We start from the raw sequence: 12,271 nt of genomic DNA on the forward strand, positions 1-12,271 counted from the left end.
TGTTTTCAGTGAAGCGGAGAAAAGTATTTCTGGTTTTTTGGATGGAGAGCATCAATAAGGAATTTTTTTTGGATGAACTGAAAAAGTTAGGGCAAACATACTCTGTGCGAAGCAGCTACAATTATGCCACAGCAGGTAAATCATATTATGTAATACTTAACTGTATAATTAATGTATTCAATAAAATGGCAACAGATTGCTACCTAGTTGTTATATGGCATATTTTTAGAAATTGCCCTAAATTCATTATGTTCAAGTATTATTGTTTTAAGCATTTTATCTCCATATATGTATACTGAGGATAAGTTAGATTCGAATCTCGGATTCGAATCCACAACCGTACCAACTTATCCTCAGTTATATGTAGCATATTTTATAAGCCACATTACACTTAACAGGATGCAAAGAAAAGTGGCTGTGAGAAAATCATATAATACAAATAAGATAAAAATAAGGAACGAAAAAGTGTAATACTGCAGAGTTGCAGCTTCTTCAGATTACCTTTAATGTACCTATGTTATTAGTCACCTTATTTTTCAGAAAGCTTTACTCTGCAGTAACTGTAATTCTGCAGTGATGGTGTTGTTGGCAGTGTTTTAATACACAATATGCTATTTTATATGTAATAACAATACTGCATGGTGAATTGATTTTGTTATTACTTTTTTGCAGCTTCGCCTAAAGTATTTTTTCAGTACAAGCAAGGCAAATTAACTCATGCCCCTGAGATTGAGTATTTTGGAGCACCATTCACAGTGGAGAAATGTGTGTTTTTTGAGTGTGCTCAAGGTCCAAAATATTACAATGCCAAACAGACTACAGATCAACTGGTAAGTTGTAAAACTGTGTGTTCATTGATGATTTGTATATAAACTCTATAATATTCATAATACATCCCAGTGAATGTGAGTTCTTTTCATATCTTGCAGTTATTAATAAGAAAGCCTTAGGTCCAAGGATACCTAGTATCGTATTGTTTTCTGTATTCTGCTTATTAGCAACAGTTCTTTTCCCAAAATTTGTAAATCAAGGAAGTTATAACAGACACTTAAATCTTTTTATATATGTAACTATTATTTATCAATTTAATTATTACATTGTTGGAACCAAGTAACTATTTAAGTCACTTAAACTTATATGCAATAAGTTGACATCATAAAGCAATATTAATAATAATATTTAATTAGCTAGGTACTTAATTATTAATGTTATAAATCATTGTTTTACATTGTATTTACTACAGGAATGTCACAGCTGGAAACATTTTCCATGACAAACAGGGTTATGCAATTTTCTTTAACTCAATCTAGAAATATAAAAAAAATCACATACATTTCATACTTGTTTTTATCCATCCAAAACAACCATGGTGAAAAAATATTAAACAGTATTTTTAACAATTGTATCCTGTTAACATTACCATCATGACTATCATGGGATCTTCATGTACCTACTACCTATCACCAGTCTCAAGATATGATTTTTTTTTTAATGTATGAAGCTAAATTTAGTAAATTTGAAGTTGAAGATTTGCCTAATTAAATTTTTTTTTCAAGCCTGACCATCCACAACCAAAAAAGAAAAAATTCTTGATAAAAAGTACCAAAAAACTGGGTTGTCCAGGTGTCATGGCTGTGAGGACTGTGAGAGTCTACCAGGAATTTACCGCAGCGGACTCGCAGAGGAAGAAGCATGCTGTAAGTTATGTACCTAATACAGATTTTAAGTTACATCTTTTACCAAATGCCACTTTAGTGCTTTGGTAACCAGTCAATATGCAAGTAGTTTTGAGCCCTCTGTAGGAACCTTAGAGATCACATGACAACTTAATGTCTTTATTTGCACATTCACAAGAAATATAATATTACATGAGATGTGTTTCTGTCATGGATACTTAAAAGAGAAATTGGCTTTGAAATGTGAACTTGAAAATGAGTGTGATTATGTTTTAATAAGCATAGCAAAATATACAGCCAACGTAGTTTTCTTCTTAAATTTATTTTATACTGTAGATAGTGCAATAGTGGTTGGGAATCAACATAAAATCACATGAATATTCATTATCTCAAGTATTACAACATTTCCTGGTGCACGACCATTAGTTTAGTAGGTCTTATAACTAAGCAAGTTGTAGGCTTCGCGTGCAGGCAACTTCATGTGTCTGGTGCACGCGGTGAACTGCCGTGAGGCAGTAATCGTAGCAACGCCTACCTCCACCTGTGCATGCATTGGAACTTCTGACCACCACAATCATAACTTAACTTTTACGAAAATGGTGTTCTTGTTAATTTCAATTGATAGTGACAATATATAATATTTCTTGTGATGTTTGTAATTTTATATGTGTATGTATACAAAAACATGTACAAATATAATATTTCAGTGACAAATAAATTGATATTAATAGCAAAAATTATTATCTCCAATCTTAAACCCACATGAATTCCACTAATATTTATTACTTCCTATTATATTTCATGGTAAGCATATATTTCATATATTAAAGACATAAAAAGTAATTGGTAGGGCCTAGAAACACTGCTTTCAACATCTTAAGAGAAATATAATAAATATAATGAATCAAATTGTACTTGTTAAAATAACATAAAAGTTTTTTAATTCTTCGGTTAACATAATAGGCAAAACTCATTTTAATTTGGCAACCTAGATTGAAGTGAATTTCAATATCATACTATTATGGGAAGTTAATAGATTATACATACAGTGGCAAAACCATCCAGGCCTTCAAGAACCTATATTTAGAAGCAGTATAATATTAGAACACGTTTACTTCACACTCATATGATTAATTTAAAACTTTTGTATGTGAACAATTTTTATACACAGGATGTTGTGTAAATGTAACATGAATATTAATTACCTTACAGGCTAAAAAATCACAAGTTGCACAAATTTAGATATTAAGGTGTGTGTATTTCCCATATGCTGAATCGGCAGCTATGTGCCTTATGAAAATATTGTAATAGTATGTACTTTTTTTATTCCATTTTACTACATACAAGAAGATAAACTGCTTGAAGCCTTTATGAACAAAATGCATATTCAACCATTTTTAAAGTTCGACAGCAGTCTCTTGCCATTATGTTAATTCATCTGCTACAGCCATTAAGTGTTTGATTAATTGGTTGATTGAACATACGCTTGCGACTGAGCTTTCGCCTGGTGGAAAGGAGTTCTCTCTCTCCAACTCATTCTCCTAAAATTCTAAAACCTCCTCTGTAAGTCTTTTCCTCCTCTCACATCCAGTATCCCCCTTTCAAGCCCATCCAACTCTCGCCCCATCCGCACCAGAAATACCTGCTTTCCTCTCTCGGTTATCTCCACTCCTCTGAATCTTCCACTCATGATCTCCCCTCCCTTTATACCTCCCTCTGTTAAACCTAGCTCCCAACTTTCTCCAGCCCTCCTCCCCTTTAATTAACATAAACAATTTCATGAGTTTCCACTTTCCCCCTCCTTTACAGTGTGTCCAACTCTAGTTCGATCATTACCGTATGTAACAGACCTTCTCAATAATATTTTTAAAAGCTATCCATGTACCTTTCCTAACTTTTTGTCACTTTAGTTAACATGGAGTAGCCTAAATAAATGGTGAATGTATCTCAAATATTTTTTTTCTTCCAACCTATGCCACATAAAAACAAATACAAATATATATCTTCATAGTTCATTAATAGATTTACATACTGTGGCATGAATACAAATATGATACAATGAATGTGTTAACACTAATTTTTCAAAGCATCAAATCTTTCACTTTCTTTTAAATGCATTGAAAAGATGTCCATGATATAAACATATACAATCATAAGATTTTCCCATTGATAACCAGAGATTCTATAAGGTACGTATTAAATATCAATGAAATAGTGACTACACCAGTGATCCTGTAGGCTGTAAACTCATGAACCTATGTTAATCTTCACAACCTAAAGAAGATAATAAAACTGAAATAAATAAATTTCTCGCAAGAAATGCAAATACAACTGATGCACCATACAGAAAAAGTCCATGTGTTAAAGCTCGATACAATAAATTGAAGAAAAAAATTAACGAATAGGAATGTGAACTATCAAACCGACAAATCATATGCTCAAACCATACACGACTCCGCTCATTAGGTATTTCTTATAAATTTCTGATACGTATTTTAAATGAAAATGCGACAAAACAATATAACCTCAATAACCGGTAATATTTTCTACAAGCAACGACCATATACCACCCCCGTGTTTACATTCTTTGTGTACGTAAAAAAAAAAAAAAAACGAAGTTGCACGAACATGAGTAATCGGGCGTTTACGGGCGTGTACGAAAGGACCAGTGAATCGTAGGCTTCCCTTTGGAGGTTTGCCTTACGAATTTTTTTCTCTGTGGAGGTTGAGTGTGCGTTCTAAATCTGCAGTTATCCATGATATCTGTAGAGCTCTGTTTGTATTTATATGTAATATTGCATTGCGAAAATGGCATTTTACTATCATGTGTACATATCGTGGTGTGTGTACGGAGTAAACTTGTAGTTTACGAGTAAGTAAGTAAGTTGATTATTGTATCTTCATTATTGTTAATTTGGAACCATAGAAATAAATATGGCCAACGTATTATAATTCTGGAGTGGAATTTAATTCATTGCGAGTTAAAATAGTATGGTTTTAATAGTGCTACTTGAGTGGAAAAAATACATATGTGACGGGTTGATTGTATAGAAGTGAACGTTTAAATGCTTCTTTGATATTATTTTGTCCACCGATGCATGCCCGTCGTGTTAAATATTGCACCTAAGAATTTGTAGTTAGTATTTGTTTCGACCTGTAACCTCCTGTACCCTAGATTGGCCCTAGCCTTGTTATCTGTTAAGGGGAGCCGCTGAGCTTTTCAGATGAAAAAGTGCTTAAAATCATAATAATGGTTTCCCGTCGCACAATGAAATAAGTTTGCGAAGAAGCTGAAACGAAACCTAAAGGATCAGTGTTTGCTAATCTTCATTACAAGACTTTGGGTTCCTGGAGTATAAGTATAGTGCTATTAAAGTACTCACCTTTGTATTTGAAGCATTTACATTGTTTTTTTTTTTTAAATAACTGATAAAAAAAAAAGTTAAAACATTGCAGGTAGATAGGTGTCCCTCATGTACTAAGTTTGCTTGTAGCCGAGCAGGTTTGTGTTAACACTTTGATAATTATTTTCGAGTGTGGTGCAGCCAAAAAAAAAAAAAATGTAAATATACATTTTTTTTTTTAGTTAGTGAAGGTTTTTTTTTTTTAAATTTTTTAAATGTTATATAGAATTTTAATATTTCCTTCTTATAATATTAAAAATGAAGTAACTTGAAAAGTAATTCATTCTCTTAAATTTTTTTAAATTTTCTCTTTTGTAAGCAATTACTAACTTTGATTAATAATAATTTAAAAGTGTTCTTCAAATACAGTTTTAATAATTCTCTACATATTTTAACTATAGCTAACTCAGCCGAAATAAAGCATTAACTTTTGTGAGGTAATGTAACAGAATAACTACCTAGGCCTTTTTCACTGAGACTTCATTTAAGAATAACAATAAACTAGATCAAAGCAAGGAAAACATAATATTCAAAGATGAAAAAAAAAAACAATATCTTACCCATTTTGGTGATTAAGTATGTAATGTAATCTTTGTAGTGTCCAAGCTATGATCTCTTTAGAAAAAGACTTAAGCAGAGCAAAACTTTCTCAGATTAAGACTAACTGAAAAAAATCTATTTGGTTGCTTTTTGTCATGTATAATCATTCATACTAGAGAGAAACTCTGCTGCAGAGGAACTATTCTCTGGTGTAGGAGGTCGACAATTCACGCAAGTCCCACAAGTCACGGACAAGTAATAAAACTGACGGGCTGGTCACGAGAATCACAAAAATAGTCCCCAAAATAAGCAGCAATGGTGCTGAAAGTCGAACTTCAATTTCCAGCAGCCTTTGCTAACATACATTTTTTTAAATATCTTTCAGTTTATCGTCACGTGGAAATGATCTCGGAAAATGCTTTATCTTTTTTTTTAACAGAAAAATCTGTTCATTATAGGAAATTTTGTACTGTGTTTGCTTATGTTTTTATTTTGGTTGTGTGTGTAGGTTTGGCAATCATCCGTTGATGACGAACACTTGCTGAAGGTTGTGGGAAACTGGTGAATTGGGTCGCCTGGGTGTATGTGACTGTGGTGGGTGTCGCAGGGCGGTGTCTCGCCATGGGGCTGAAGCGGCGCGGCACCAGCTCCCGGCGCCAGGTGCTGAATCTGGCGCCCAAGAAGCAGGAGCCCCAGCGCCACACGTGGCAGAGTGAGTGCCCCCGTCACACCGGCACGTCATCCTCTCAGAGCTCGTGAATCATTATTTTCTTTCAAATTATAAATAATCGCTGAAGATATAGGCAGTATAATTCACTGCTGCAGAGAAAACTGACGTATAAGTATGTGTTTGAAAATGTCCTAGCAAATGTTGCCTTAAAACAAGAAAATAAAAATTATGGTTGAACAGGACTTAAAATGTCTGATTAAATGTTAACTCAAAACAAGAAAATAAAAATTAGGGAACAGGACTTAAAATAACGTTGTTTCCGCAACATTTTGGGAGAAAAAGATTACTTAAGAGTTGTTATTAACAACCAGAAATACGTGAGTACTACAAGGGAAATAAAAAAAATTAAGTGGTTTTCCTTCACAAGATGTGCGCCCCTCCCCTCAAATTCACAAACTTTTTTCACAAAGTTCCAATTTCAAAGTTAATATAGAGCATGTGGGTTTAAGGTTTATTTATTTTTTTTTTTTCATTCTGGTAGATAGTATTATGAATAGGTTTGTTACAAAATAAAAATTTTATCTTTTTATTTTGTGTGATTTGTAAACTACTTTAACTACTAACACTCACTCTTATGCTTGTCTGATGAAGAATACTAGATGAATAAAGTGATCTCTTCATCGGAGTTGTTGCAAATGTAGTAATCATCATCGTGATGGTGGACAAACTATGAATAAGGGTGGGAAATATATTAGTTTTGATAATCCCTATGAAATAAGTTGTGGCTGACCAAAGATGTTTTCTAGCTTTGGAAATCTGTAATCATCAGTGAACTGCTCTGTGGTGGTCAAAGTATTCGTCTTTATTATTTCGATAAAGATGCATCTCCTTTCTGAGGGTATGATGTGTGAGCTTTATTGAAATGTCTCTGTTGAGCATCCACCTTGTGTCTGTTTTACTACCCTGGGAAAATGTTAATGTTACATTAACATGCCTGTTGCTGTGCACTTTTGGTATTAGGACGGATCAATTTTCATAAACTGTATACAAGCAGAATTCTGAATTGTGTAATTAAAATTAGAATTTTACATTACCACTTCGGAGCAAAGTGCTGTATTAACATTATTTACAGGTAGCACTGATAATGTCTGCTTGGCTACATGTCAGCTAGAAAAATGATTTAAGAACTTGATTTAAGAACTTTAAGAACTTGTCCTCCAATTACGGTCCTGGGCATTCCCATCCGCGTTGCGTGCTCCAGTTGACTTTCATTGCCGCATGCGGCCATCACCCGAGACACGCATACAAACACACATGCAAAGATCATTGCGATCAAAGATTCTCCACTTCTCTACATAATGTTTTGGCAAAATATTAGCAAACACTTGTTTCTAAACCAGCTAATTCATAACAAGACAAAATTAATAGGTATAGCAGTAATTAATTAAATGAACAGTACACACAGTACGGAACACGATCGACATGAAGTGTAATTGGGACGTGAAGATGGTCTGGTGCTGGCCTGCGGAGTGAAGCCGTGTTGTGTGGGCGCAGCCAAGTACCAGCAGATCTGCGCGGAGCACAGCAGCCAGCGCAACGGGGAGGCGGAGGGCAGCGGCGCAGACACGCGCGCCAACCCGCTGCAGCTGGTGGGGGAGTACCAGTCGGACAGCGACTCGGGGAGCGACACCCGGGAGAGTCTGGACGCCAAGGTGTCCGACTTCCTCAAGGTGGGTGCCGAGGTCGGCTCATACATGCTGCTGAGAATATTTGAAAACAAGCTTGTTAAAATGTGAATTTGGTAGCTTAAAAGGTTGCGTCGAGTGCCTCTAGATATGTAGTATGAGCCAGCCTAACTAGAAAAAACAATCACACAACATAATATATTGTACGTACCTTGTAAGTTTCTGATTCAACGTTAAAATAGATAGACAATTTCAAACATTAATTTTTTATTTTCTAAAGTTACCAATAAACTTCATTGAAAAAATTTTTTTTTTTACAATTTAATAAATAATGTTAAGAGAAAATGTGCGGGGGGGGGGGGGCGTAAATATTGTATGTACACATTGTAAGCACCGCGTACAGTTTGAAAATGTCATACTTGTGTGCTGAACATTCTTTATTCCGAAGCAGCTCGCTTTAGCTGCATTCATTCCCACTCTCACCCCAGGCCACTAAACAATCTGTAAGCAGACTCGAGCAGAGTATTTAATGTTCAACTTAGTCAGCAGTTAGGTCGGTCCTTTTAAATGTGTGTGCAAGCATTAACTACAAAACAAGTAGGAACATTAAACATCCAAATGACATGATCAAATATAGGCATATAACATACTCACAACTCGTACACGTAAATTGATGTTAGAACTTCGCCTAATCATTTGAGTGTTCATTGTTCACCTTGGCAAAAAAAATTCAACAGGGCTATGAAAAGAAATGGCCTTGAGACAAAATGAGATAGAGAATATTTAATATTTATCACGACAAAAATACCAAAACCATAATTGGAAACAATTTAGAAAGTGCTGTGGTGATGAATTTTGAAGAACCAAACTAATGTTTACTCCAACCTACCATTTGTCAACACACCCTGTCCTAGTGGACTGCAGTCAAAATGGGGCAGGAAACAACACCTTGTAGAAACAGAGAGACCTCAGTTCTGGTCATACACCTCAAAGTCTCGAACAAGAGAGAATGAAAGCAGGAGGGAATAGTGACGTCTCGTCGCCACGTGAAATGCCGCGAGTTGTACGGCCTGACCTGTAAGACCCAGTAACATCGACTGCATGGCTGCATATGTGTGGTGGTTGAATAGCAGGTTGTGTAACTCGCGGTTCGCGACATGCTGGTGGTGACGCAGTTCCGCCTCAGGCCACCGACGTACAGTTGACGTGTGTCGCGGGTGTGTTTCGCAGGAGATTGAGAGCATCGTGCCTAAGGAGCCGCCTGCTGTGACTCCGACCCCGTCTCCGCCCCCCACCCCGGCCCCTGTCTCCGCCCCGGCCCCTGCCACACCTCCGGCGCCAGCGACGGCCAAGAAGAAGATAACCGCCCCTGCCACCCTTGCCACCCCCCAAGAGCCAGAGCACCCGGGCAGTGGTACGTTCGCACAACATTTCTCTAAAATAAAATTTTGTTTATGAGAAAAAATTTTTTTTTATTTTAATCAAATTACAATACAACATCGCTAGCCCGAACTAATTGGAACAGTCCAGTTCGGATTGGTGGAAATTCACATTACCGGGTTTTATTTGCTTTGGAATCTTCCTTTATTAGCTTAAATCGAACATATTTTGATAAATTAATTTCATTATGTTAGAGTTATTAATGTGGAGGGTTTTTTATTTACCACTATATTCTCTGACTTCAATTTACAGAAATACAATATAGATAAAGAAGGATTTAATAAGGTTCGTTTCAGACTTAACCGCATTATTGACTCATATAATTTTACCAAAAAGGGAGTTAAAATTGTGTTGGAACTGTCAGCAAACTAATATAAGGCTGTCTAAAACAGTGTGCAACGTTGTGCCCCTTTGGTTGTTTGTTTTGCTCAAAATATGGCAAAGGAAACTTGTGTGGATCTGGTAGAAAAAAGTTGGCAATAAACATAAGAAATTATCAGGTTATCCTGTCTTGCAAAAACATGTTTTCTAACTAGATATACGCATCGATCGTCTGGAAGAACGTCCGCCCCTACCCCCATTTTTTTTTTTCAATTGAACTGTTCGGGCCTACATCTAGTAAATCAACGTAATCACAGCTTTGGACCTTTTTCCGTTATCTCAATAAATATATTGCTGTTTTAACAATTTAAAAGCTTAAAATTTCAAATAATACTGATATTGTCAAAAATAGAAACTACAAATAATATACGTATATATTTTTACAGCAATAACATCCAAATTGTTTCAAAAAATCACTACCTATTTGTATCTTACCCTCACTGAATTTTTAAAATCTTATATCATGGATATCAGGTAAAACGCGTGTGCGTGTGTGTGTGCAGTGTGGCAGGAGTGCTACGACGAGGGCAGCGGCTACGTCTACTACTGGAACGTCCAGACCAACGCGGTGACGTGGGAGATGCCCCCGGAGCTGCAGGCGTACGCAGCCTCCGTCGACCCGGCACGGTGGCTGTACCACCAGCAGCAACTGGCCTACCAGCACGCCTCCGCAGGTCGGCACGGCTCACTGCTTGTTCTCCTGCTTGTTGCTTCTGATATAAGTGTGTAAGCTGGGTGCAACAATTTCTCATTTATCCTTTTGACCACATTTGACTATATACATGTTTTTTACTCAAAGGTAAAGTACATGTTAAATATAAAATTTTGGGTGCATGGGTACTTGAAATTTGAAGTTGAGTGGAGTTTTAAGTACTCGACTCAAGCCTAATTTTAAAGCTAGAAAAATTTGATTAGTTTACTTTTTAGTCTAGGAAAATAATTAAATCTTCATGAAACATTACGTGTACAAACTTGGAGTAATCTGGGATTCTATGCCTAGTAATTGTGAAGCGCATACAAGACAGTTCAGTAGGAAACATGGTTATTTGCTGCAGAACATATTAAAAAGCTAAAAATACCTCAACATACGACACTTATATTCTCCAGGTGTTTCATTATTATTAACAATGTAGATAATTAAGTATTGAATAGGCTAGCCATGGTGGTTGGTTATATAATCTTCTACTGTATTTATGATTTTCTTTTATTTTGAATGTATTTGCGGTCATTTAGCGCATCGTCAAAGTAATTTGCTTTATATTAACATATACAGTCAAACCTCTATCTATCGTTTTTCAGGGGACCAACAAAAAAATTCAGTAGATGTGTACTTCACTCTAAGAATTTTTAAAAAATATTATTTCAACCTCAAAATTAGTGTCAGAAATATATCAGTTACTTGTCATTAAAGTTAAAGCCGTTGAAAAATAAAAAAAATGGAAGTATTTTACTTAATTCCATTTACACTGGCAAAAAAAACATACGCACAATAAATCTACATGGAAATTAAAGTCTTTTTCAATATCCTGAAGTCTGAAATATGTTACCTCATGTCATCAAATATAGAGCTGTACTGAAGAAGCCGATTTTGCTAATATTTAGTTGAATCAGCATTTCTGCAGACTTCCGATATGCTTGTTAATTTTCGGCTGATATTACTGAAAAACGAGAGAGACTGCCATAACCTAAAAATCCACGATTACACTTTTCACTTTTCGTAGTAGTACCTACTGCATTCTTTCAGATCACATTATTTCTTCGCAACATGTGCCAAACGTACATATAAAAATTTAACATCGGTTTTTTCAATAATGTTGTTCAATTTTAATATGTCATAATTAAATACATTACTGTCACTGTAAATATACATCTCGGTTGTTATGGTAACTGTAGTGCAAATGTGGTAGCTATCGTGCTTCTGTAGTAATTATGGTATTGACAAAGAATCTTTAGTTATTTTTATGGTAATTATCTTAGGATAACAATTGGGTTTTTACTGTAGTTATAGTACATCATCCATATTTCTTCGTAAGTTGTTGTTCGTTTGTCTTTTCTTCATATTTACGTGCTCCATTACTTGGCTGCAGATTTAAGGTGATTTTTACTACTGTATACTATCGTTACTGTTTTTATGACGGTTTCTTTCTAAGATATGGTTATTTCTGCAAAATCTTTATGGTTAAACGATTATCTATTATAATTTATAGTGACGGGACCACATATTTTGTACGATCAATGCGGACAAAACTATAATTCGAACATCGGTACAAGCGGACCTTTTTTAACCTTAGTTGTATGGCAATTTTGCCGGGACCGTAGAAAGTATACGATAAACACGGACAATCTATACATGCGAGTTCGATAGATAGAGGTTTGACTGTACTACAAACACAAAAAATCTAACTTCTATGCAAACGCCATATTAAAAATTTTGTAGAATTCTTTGCAGTAACAACAGTTCCTTAAAATGGGTAA

General features: G+C 35.4%; 1 protein-coding gene and 1 long non-coding RNA gene across 2 annotated transcripts in view; both read left to right on the plus strand.

Moving 5' to 3' along the window:
- Nucleotides 1-791: 791 nt before the first annotated feature.
- On the plus strand, nt 792-4,267 carry LOC134528474 (uncharacterized). The gene is made up of 2 exons (XR_010074398.1): nt 792-830; nt 1,557-4,267. It is a non-coding gene; the product is annotated as an uncharacterized LOC134528474 (long non-coding RNA).
- Nucleotides 4,268-4,406: 139 nt separating this feature from the next.
- The window catches only part of LOC134528780 (formin-binding protein 4-like), a 45,950-nt gene continuing 38,085 nt past the window's right edge, over nt 4,407-12,271 (plus strand). Inside the window, exons 1-5 of the mRNA XM_063362451.1 lie at nt 4,407-4,548; nt 6,228-6,332; nt 7,845-8,020; nt 9,206-9,389; nt 10,300-10,470. Of these exons, the coding sequence (XP_063218521.1) occupies nt 6,242-6,332; nt 7,845-8,020; nt 9,206-9,389; nt 10,300-10,470 (622 nt within the window). The 5' untranslated portion in view covers nt 4,407-4,548; nt 6,228-6,241. The remainder of the gene's footprint in view (nt 4,549-6,227; nt 6,333-7,844; nt 8,021-9,205; nt 9,390-10,299; nt 10,471-12,271) is intronic.

This window comes from Bacillus rossius, chromosome 1 (assembly GCF_032445375.1).
Source record: "Bacillus rossius redtenbacheri isolate Brsri chromosome 1, Brsri_v3, whole genome shotgun sequence".
Classification (NCBI taxonomy): domain Eukaryota; kingdom Metazoa; phylum Arthropoda; class Insecta; order Phasmatodea; family Bacillidae; genus Bacillus; species Bacillus rossius.